The sequence below is a fragment of the Sphaeramia orbicularis genome, chromosome 14, assembly GCF_902148855.1.
Source record: "Sphaeramia orbicularis chromosome 14, fSphaOr1.1, whole genome shotgun sequence".
NCBI classification, from domain to species: domain Eukaryota; kingdom Metazoa; phylum Chordata; class Actinopteri; order Kurtiformes; family Apogonidae; genus Sphaeramia; species Sphaeramia orbicularis.
In genome coordinates, this window is record NC_043970.1 from 55,552,551 (window position 1) to 55,561,795 (window position 9,245).

Here is a 9,245-nt window from a genome sequence, read left to right on the forward strand (position 1 = left end):
TGTTTGATTTGATCATTCCTTTAATCACTTTATGTCATAGTAAACACAACATGAACAAATCAAAGTTATTCTGATCACATATAAACCTGACATGAAGTCATCATAGTTTGGACTCCAATCAATGATCAATAATAGAATTCAGTCCCAGATGATGAACCTGAAACATCCTGAAGGTCATGAACGTGTCTCTGTTGAATCATTGGATTTATTTATTTGTGTGTTCATCATCTGATTCACACTAAAAACACACAGACCACCATGACACCACCATCAACACTGATTGGATTGACAGATTAGAAGATGATCGCTGTTCAGTGGAAAACACAGATGATCAATAACCCACAGGATCACTCCTTTCATGAGTGGACCACGCATGGTCACACGACGCTGTGGGCGTCGGCTTATTCTCGTCCGACTTTGTGCGTGTCCTTGGGTCGGTCGATGCGATAGACGAACTCGGCAGGTACGAAGTATCCCAGGTAGTCCACCACGTCAGGGCTGGTGTCGATGTAGTAGTGACCACCGTCACCATGACGACTGAAGCAGTGGGTGTGTTCTAGACGGAGGTCCAGGCCCTGGAGGCGGAGACACGAGAGGACTGTGAGGAGGAGGAGGAGACAGAGGAGGAGACAGAGGAGGAGGAGATGGAAGAAGAGGAGGAGGAGGAGAATGAGGAGGAGAAGGAAGAGACAGAAGAGGAGGAGATGGAAGAAGAGGAGGAGGAGGAGACAGAGGAGGAGAAGGAGGAGACAGAAGAGGAGGAGATGGAAGAAGAGGAGGAGGAGGAGACAGAGGAGGAGAAGGAAGAGACAGAAGAGGAGGAGATGGAAGAAGAGGAGGAGGAGGAGACAGAGGAGGAGAAGGAAGAGACAGAAGAGGAGGAGATGGAAGAAGAGGAGGAGGAGGAGACAGAGGAGGAGAAGGAGGAGGAGAAGGAAGAGACAGAAGAGGAGGAGATGGAAGAAGAGGAGGAGGATGAAACAGAGGAGGAGACAGAGGAGGAGAAGGAGGAGACAGAAGAGGAGGAGATGGAAGAAGAGGAGGAGGAGGAGACAGAGGAGGAGAAGGAGGAGACAGAAGAGGAGGAGATGGAAGAAGAGGAGGAGGAGACAGAGGAGGAGAAGGAGGAGACAGAGGAGGAGAAGGAAGAGACAGAAGAGGAGGAGATGGAAGAGGAGGAGGAAACAGAGGAGGAGACAGAGGAGGAGACAGAGGAGGAGGAGGAGGAGACAGAGGAGGAGACAAAGGAGGAGAAGGAGGAGACAGAGGAGGAGGAGATGGAAGAAGAGGAGGAGGAGGAAACAGAGGAGGAAACAGAGGAGGAGGAGGAGACAGAAGAGGAGGAAGAAGAAGAGGAGGAGGAGACAGAGGAGGAGGAGGAGGACAGTCGAAGGGGAGGTGCTGTTGGGTCTTGGGGGGGCGGAGCTGTGGACTCACAGGGTCTCTGGACACCAGCACTGATTGACAGATGAGGGGGGCGTGGACCTCCAGGTGTCTCAGCCAGGAGTTGACGTCCTCGTCGGTGTTCAGAGGACACGAGGAGAACTGTCTGGGCTGAAGACCAAGACAAAGACATGTCCGTCACAAATGTCTGCGATAACTGCGGCCCTGCGCTCTGCATCGCCATGACGACGCCGTCCTCACCATGATGTGGATCTTGGCCGTCCCCTTCTGGATGATGAAGGTCCCGCCCAGAGCCAGGCTGTCCTCAGGGTACGCATTCTCCAGCGTCTTCCTCAGAGACGTCACCAGACTGAGGACGCCTGTCCTCTTCTTCGCCCTGACCTCAATGACCTGAGGAGACGCAGGTGGACAGACAGGTGGACAGACAGGTGGACAGTTAGGACACATTCTACTGGACAGACAGGTGGACATGTTTGTTTTTGTCTCCTTTGTGTCTTCGGTGTTTGGACGTTCAGAACCCTTGGTCCAAACAGGTCCATGAATCTGACACCAGAAACAACCAGGACCAGTGGACAGGATGAACTAGTGCATGATGGGAACTGAGGGTTTCAGGGACCTCCAGGGTCCTCCAAGGTCCTCTAGGGTTAGGGTTCCATGTGGTCTCTGAGGTCAGCTGACCAGGGTCTGCTGCTGGTCCCCCATACCAGGTCTGAACCCTAAAGGGGACAGTGTCTCCCAGACGGTGGACTGTCCTCTGTGGACATCTGGAGGAGGCGTGTCCTTCATTCATTGGTCAGTTTGATCAGGTGGTGCAGTTTGACCTTCTGTGTTTTTGTGTCTTCGCCTTCTGTCCTTTAATCTTCAAACCCTGAGTCCAGTCCAGTCCGGTCCAGTCTGGGATCAGTCACATATTAAACACATTCTACTGAGTTACTGCTGACAGGAACCGGGTCCAGGGTCCAGGGTCCAGGGTCCAGGGTCCAGGGACCGGTCCAGGTTTTTCCATCAGCCCTTCACTGTTAATGTTTGTTTCTAAAGGTCAAAGGTCACTGAGCACCACAGGATGATTAACACTCAGACCCTGAGGTTTATCAGGACCAGAATAATGAGGACCAGGCCGGGGTCCAAGTCCACAACACAACCCCCCAAGACCCTCAGAGCCCAGGACCAGACCCCAGGTCCAGACCACAGAGCCCGGGTCCAGACCCTCAGGTCCTGGGTCCAGACCCTCAGACCCCAGGTCCAGACCACAGACTCCGGGTCCAGACCACAGAGCCTGGGTCCAGACCCTCAGACCCCAGGTCCAGACCCTCAGGTCCTGGATCCAGACCCTCAGACCCCAGGTCCAGACCCTCAGGTCCTGGGTCCAGACCCTCAGACCCCAGGTCCAGACCACAGACTCCAGGTCCAGACCACAGAGCCTGGGTCCAGACCCTCAGACCCCAGGTCCAGACCCTCAGGTCCTGGGTCCAGACCCTCAGACCCCAGGTCCAGACCACAGACTCCAGGTCCAGACCACAGAGCCTGGGTCCAGACCCTCAGACCCCAGGTCCAGACCCTCAGGTCCTGGGTCCAGACCCTCAGACCCCAGGTCCAGACCACAGACTCCGGGTCCAGACCACAGAGCCTGGGTCCAGACCCTCAGAGCCTGGGTCCAGACCCCCAGGCCGTACCTTCCCAGGGTCCCCCTGGCACGCGTACAGGTTGGCCAACAGGCCGAAGCTGCAGTCGGAGAAGCGCTCGCTGTACTTCTCTTGGCAACAGCGTCCGTCGATCGGGTCGATGGAGGAGAAGAAGCTGGCGTTGACGGCGGGGCGTCCTTCAGCTTCAGTCAGAACCAGAGGCATCAGCTGAAAGCAGAAGCAGCAGGAGTTCAGCCCCACGGCCCCTGAGCATGATGGGAACTGTGGTTCCTGGTGGGAACGCCCCCACCGCGCATCAGCTGATTGGTTCCTGATAACCCACCTCTGCGTTCATGCCGACGATCCGGGATGCGACGGCGCCGGCACCGAGCATGAACGCTCCGGGAAGCTCCACCTCCTTCGCCACCGCGTTCATGTCGTACTCCTGAAGATGACAGAGATGAGAGTTTACCACGACAGTGTACGAACCCCAGTTCAACAGATCAATAACAGATCGATAACAGATCAATAACAGATCGATAACAGATCAATAACAGATCGATAACAGATCGATAACAGATCAATAACAGATCGATAACAGATCGATAACAGATCAATAACAGATCGATAACAGATCGATAACAGATCGATAACAGATCAGAGCTGTGATCGGTTCTCCACATGACTAATCGTGTGTTTTGTGTCACAGGTGTATAATGTGTATGAATCTGTTTGTTTATTAATGAAAACATGTTTAATCTAATAATTAATTCTCCAGGTTTAATGAAGTCACACATATGATCTGGATCACATGACTGTTGATGGCTGGGGGGGGCACATGTTGGCGTTGTTATATTTGTTTACTCGTTGCTGTTTGTTGTATTTATTGTTGTTTTCTTGTTGGATCAGGACGTATGTTATTGACTGAGTTGAAAAAACTGCTGCATCTTTTTCTGGTGATTTTCTAGTTGATGAACTTCATTCATTACCTTTACGTTAATTATTTATTCATTCTCTTTCTATTATTTATTAATTCTTCTGTATCCGTTGTCTTTCATATTGGTCTGTGTTCAATGGGGTCCATGGGGGGTTGGATCTAAAGCCTGGGTCTGGATCAAACCCACCTTGTCCTTGTGGACCAGGGGGACCAGGTACGGGACCCCGCCCACATCCGTGATCCGTGGACTTCCACACAGACCTGCAGACCAGGACTGGATTAAAACCAGCACAGAAAAACCTGAAGAGTCCACATGGAACACACCAAACAGGTCTGACCTTTGACCGGGAACTGGAACGGGTCCTGGGTCAGATCTGGACAGTCCACAACCCGGACCTGGACTTCAGCAAAACTGGACTGGAGTCCAACCTGAAGAACTGAGAAGAGGAGAAGGTACCTGTTAGAGAAGGAGGAGGAGGAGGAAAAGGAAGAGGAGGAGGAGGAGGAAAAGGAAGAAGAGGAGGAGGAGGAGGAAGAGGAAGAAGAGGAGGAGGAAGAGGAAGAGGTGGAGGAGGAAGAGGAAGAAGAGGAGGAGGAAGAGGAGGAGGAGGAGGAGGAAGAGGTGGAGGAGGAGGAGGAGGAGGAAGAGGAAGAAGAGGAGGAGGAAGAGGAGGAGGAGGAAGAGGTGGAGGAGGAGGAAGAGGTGGAGGAGGAGGAAGAAGAGGAAAAGGAATAAGAGGAGGAAGAAGAGGAAGAGGAAGAAGAAGAGGAGGAGGAAGAAGAAGAAGAGGAGGAAGAGGAAGAAGAAGAGGAAAAGGAAGAAGAGGGGGAGGAGGAAGAGGAGGAAGAAGAGGAGGAGGAAGAGGAAGAAGAGGAGGAAGAGGTGGAGGAGGAGGAGGAAGAAGAGGAGGAGGAGGAGGAGGAGGAAGAGGAGGCCCCACCTGTACTCAGCTCCTCCAGATCTGGGACGTGCAGTCGGACCTTCTGGGTTCTGCTGGTCTCAGTCATGACTGGGGTCCGGTCTGAGCTGGTCCTGGTTTCCCTGGTCTTGGTGGGACTGGGGTCCGGTCTGAGCTGGTCCTGGTTTCCCTGGTCTTGGTGGGACTGGGGTCCGGTCTGAGCTGGTCCTGGTTTCCCTGGTCTTGGTGGGACTGGGGTCCGGTCTGAGCTGGTCCTAGTTTTCCTGCTCTTTGGACTGAACAAAGAAGTGTAAGTGAGCGGAGATGGTTCCCCCCCCCGAACCACAAGCCTTTGGTTTTTACTTTGTCTGAGTTTACAACAAACACTGGACTTTAACCTGTTTTCACTGAACGTTTATGAAAGTAAATAAGATCCAATTATATTCAAACACACAGATTATGGGAGAACTGACAGATTAAACACGACAAACCTGTTTAAGGAGGAAAAAACCTGTGAAATAACATAAATTTACCGTCGGATTCAGTACAGTTGAACCCGGAAGTAGATACTGGAAACTATTTTGTACTTCTGGTCTCTTCCATGACTGCTCGCGTGACACAACACGAATCCACGTGATTAATGTGTGAAGTTTATTATTATTATTATTATTATTATTATTATTATTGTTGTTGTTGACAGTAAAGAAATATACAAACAACTTGACATCCGGATTAAAGAACATACAAAGACACAGTAAATACTCAGATGATTAGTGTGTGAAGTGGAGCAGCACGAGACAGGAAGCAGTATGTCACGAGGCATCGATCCTGCCGGAAATGAAGAAAAAGAAGAAGAAGAAGAAGAAGAAGACACGTGATTAGTGACGTTAACGCACTTCCTGTTTAGAGGGTGCTCCTCACATGTTTTGGAAGATGGAAAAATAGTTTGAGACTTAAAATGCGTTGTTTAGTGAATGTTTACACTTTGTTTGTGTGCGGAACCGGAAGGACTAAACACCGCAGGAGCAGCCGTTGATGAGGTTTGGAGAACATTTGATGAAATGATGAAGAAGAACAGTTCAACCCAGCGTGGTCCAGATGGACCCGGTTCACCTGGATCCTTTCACCTGGTTCCGGACGAAGTGGCCCGGTACCAGGGCTCAGGTTCGGAACCCAGAACCTGGACAGAGTCAGACAGGTGCGGTGGGTTCGGGAAACTGTTTTTTTTTTTTTTGGTTTAGTGACAGATCACCATGGCAGTAGATTAGTTAGGTGTCCGTCCATAAAATGAGTCCGGGGTGCTCCACCCATCAAACATTAGTTCCACCTAATACATGTTCCAACCTGAAGACCAAAAAAAAACAAAACAAAACACCCAGGACTGATCCATGACCCCCCTGGGAAAAAAAACCCCCACCCCCCACACACAGTTTGACCAACACTGGTGTAAATAATAATAATAATAATAATAATAATAATAGTAATAATAATAGTAATAATAATAATAATAATAATAATAATAATAATAATAATAATAATAATAATGAAGTTAATAATAATGTGATTTGGGGGAAGTGGAAAATGAATCACATTTTCTTTTGTATTGTCCTCTATATGATGAACTGAGAGCCCCTTTGTTTGATGATATGTGTATCTGAAATCCTGATCTGTTCTGGAGCAACTGATGATGACAAGATGAAGTAGTTATTTAGTTCTGATGTATATAAATTAGCATTATTTCTTTGTAAAGCCTGGAAAAAGCAGCAGATGTGTTTGTTTAAATAGGTCAGTACTTTGTTTTGTTCATATCTATTGTGCCTATTGTCTGGTGTTTGATTTTTGGTTTGTATTTTTGGTGTCTTATAAGCCCATGTAAGGGCTGGGCATGTTTTTTATGCAAGACACAAGAATTAAAACATTCATTCCTTCATTCAATAATAATAATAATAATAATAATAATAATAATAATAATAATGATCCAATGCAGGAGGCCTGAGTGGAACATGTGTTTGCTGTGTTTGTGTTTTCGCTGTTGGTGGATTTAAACCCTCTGACATGTGCACATGCTTTACAGCTGGAGTGGAACTGACAGTTTCTGTCCATGAATCCCACGCTTCCATCTCAGATTTGAGCAGTTTGTGCAGAATTAGACCAAACCAACTAAATATGTGACTTATAAAAGTGCAAGAAACCACAAAAACCTGAAAACAACAAACAAACAAACAAACAAACAAACAAAAACTACAATAAAACACCCACCAAGTCCACACAGCATAAAGGATTAGACCGGCCTGGTCTGGATTAGACTGGTCTGGATTAAACTGGTCTGGTCTGGATTAGACTGGTCTGGATTAAACTGGTCTGGTCTGGATTAGACTGGTCTGGATTAAACTGGTCTGGTCTGGATTAGACTGGTCTGCTGCTGGGTTCTGATCCAGTCCACTGTCTCTGTGTCTGCAGTGACTCTGGAGACAGTGTGTTCATCACTCAGGGTCCAGGACCTGCGTCCCCCATAGACCCGGACCACAACGGGGACGGACTTCAGGTTGGACTTCAGAGGACGAAGAGTCTGAGGATCTGGAGGAGACCCAGATACCGGGTCCCCAGGTACCGCTTCCCCTTCCTGAAGGACTGGAAACCGGGCTCCGGGACGGCAGTGACAGTCCAGCAGAACCTGGACCTCCTGGTGAGTACCTGGACCTAAGTCCACCTTAGACCTGAATGTGTCTGTCCTGGTCCTGACGCCATCTCTGTCCTCACAGTACACGTCCTTCAGAGGCTTTTTGAGAAGCGCCAAAGAAACGAGTGAAGGCGTGAGGACGGAAGACGAGAAACCCACAGAGGACGAGGACGCCGTGTCTCCGCTGTCAGAGTGAGTCCACCTTAAACTGTCCTGCCTTGACTTTCTTCTGGTAGTGCCCAGTGTTTTTCTTTTCTTCTGTGGTCCTAATACTCCGTCGTAGCTTTATTCTCCAGTTCCTCCGTATTTGTAAAACTAGGTTGGCCTCAGTTTCAGTTAGTTTACTAATCATGTAGGAGCACAAGGTTCACAATCACAAAATGAGACAAAAACCAGGAAAGATCTGATCATGAAACCAAGAGCTGCACTAAGAAGGAACGTTAGCCAAAACAATAGGTCATTTCAGGTCTGATTGGACCCAAAAATACAGCATCAGTGAATGTTAGCTGACACCAAACAGGATCCACAGATCTAGGTTTGGTTTCCTGGGTTTGTGGATCCATCTCCTTCTCTTTTCTTTGTCTTTCGGTGTCTGTAAACGATAGCTCCCACTGCTTTAAGAACCTGAAAATACAATCAACCAACAACAGCTCTGCCCCATTTTGGATTCAGTATTGTTCTTCAGTTTAGACAGGACTGAAGCCAACGCTGTCACTCATCTGCCTCTAGCCGCTAGCGCTGACGTCATGTGCAAACCCTCTATTTAAATTAGTGTTAGCTTGATGTTAGCCGTTTGTTAACATGTCAAACATCCACGATAACCACCGTCCGTCTGTTTCAGAGAAGAAGACATGTCCACACAAGAGCATGTCAAAGTGGTGGTAAGTGATTCAAGTCCAGAACGTCTGCTTCAGGGTTCAGAATCTGAAGCATTAAAGCAGATCTGTGTTGTTTCACAGGAAAAGAAACGTTTCGCCGTAGCCTTGAAACCGAAACGTCCACGACTGTGGTTCCACAATGACAGCAGGAGCAGGAGCAGGAGGAGGAGCAGGAGGAGGAGGTGTTCAGAAGAATCATCTCCAGATGAAGAAGTAAACAGACAAGACTGGTTAGAAAGTGAGGAGGAGGAGAGGAAGAGGAGGGGGGAGGAGGAGCAAAAAAGGAAGGAGGAGGAGAAGGAGAGAAAGAGGAGGGGGGAGGAGGAGGAGCAAAAAAGGAGGGAGGAGCAGCAGAGGGAGGAGGAGGAGGAGGTGGAGGTCAGGGATGCTCCTGTGGATCAGGAAACATGTGAGGAACTGAATGAGTGTGAATGTGCAGCAGATGTCACCCAGGCTGAAGTCTGCACCAATGAAGAAGAACCTGTGACAGTGTCAGGAGGCGGAGTCAAGAAGAAGAAGAAAAAGAAGAAGAAGAAGAAGGAGGAGGAGGAGGAACCACAGGAAAGCCTCCAGAGAACTGAAAACACTGAGTCAGAAGGAACGAGGAGAACCAAACCCAGGAGGAACGACGAAGAGCATGGAGCTGAGCCTGAGGAAGACGCACCACCGAAGAAGAAGAAGAAGAAGGCCGCAGAAGTTGTAGACGCCACAGATGCACCACTGACGAAGAACAAGAAGAAGAAGGCTGCAGATGTTGCAGACGCACCACCAAAAAAGAAGAAGAAGGCTGCAGACGTTGCAGACTCCATGTCAGGAAACATTAAG

At 49.0% G+C, this 9,245-nt stretch overlaps 2 protein-coding genes across 2 annotated transcripts in view; one reads left to right on the plus strand and one right to left on the minus strand.

The window, feature by feature from the left end:
* Positions 1-5,405, minus strand: c14h11orf54 (chromosome 14 C11orf54 homolog). Its single transcript, XM_030153472.1, has 9 exons — positions 5,374-5,405; positions 4,905-5,158; positions 4,302-4,400; positions 4,151-4,224; positions 3,370-3,471; positions 3,078-3,254; positions 1,645-1,794; positions 1,438-1,554; positions 1-575 (listed from the first exon to the last, which is right to left on the minus strand). The coding sequence occupies exons 1-9, from the start codon at positions 5,385-5,387 to the stop codon at positions 402-404; spliced, it is 1,161 nt and encodes a 386-aa protein (XP_030009332.1). The 5' UTR covers positions 5,388-5,405; the 3' UTR covers positions 1-401.
* A 374-nt stretch (positions 5,406-5,779) lies between these two features.
* The window catches only part of LOC115432674 (uncharacterized), a 3,475-nt gene continuing 9 nt past the window's right edge, over positions 5,780-9,245 (plus strand). Inside the window, exons 1-6 of the mRNA XM_030153580.1 lie at positions 5,780-6,060; positions 7,323-7,548; positions 7,625-7,734; positions 8,384-8,423; positions 8,502-8,695; positions 9,041-9,245. The exon at positions 9,041-9,245 is cut by the window's right edge and continues 9 nt beyond it. Coding sequence (XP_030009440.1) covers positions 5,837-6,060; positions 7,323-7,548; positions 7,625-7,734; positions 8,384-8,423; positions 8,502-8,695; positions 9,041-9,245 — 999 coding nt within the window. The 5' untranslated portion in view covers positions 5,780-5,836. The remainder of the gene's footprint in view (positions 6,061-7,322; positions 7,549-7,624; positions 7,735-8,383; positions 8,424-8,501; positions 8,696-9,040) is intronic.

Coding starts and splice junctions, on each gene's coding strand:
- c14h11orf54 (XM_030153472.1), bottom strand. Junction 4,225..4,301: donor GTTCCAGTTCCCGGTCAAAG/GTCAGACCTGTT, acceptor CCTGGTCTGCAG/GTCTGTGTGGAAGTCCACGG. Junction 3,255..3,369: donor TCGTCGGCATGAACGCAGAG/GTGGGTTATCAG, acceptor TTCTGCTTTCAG/CTGATGCCTCTGGTTCTGAC.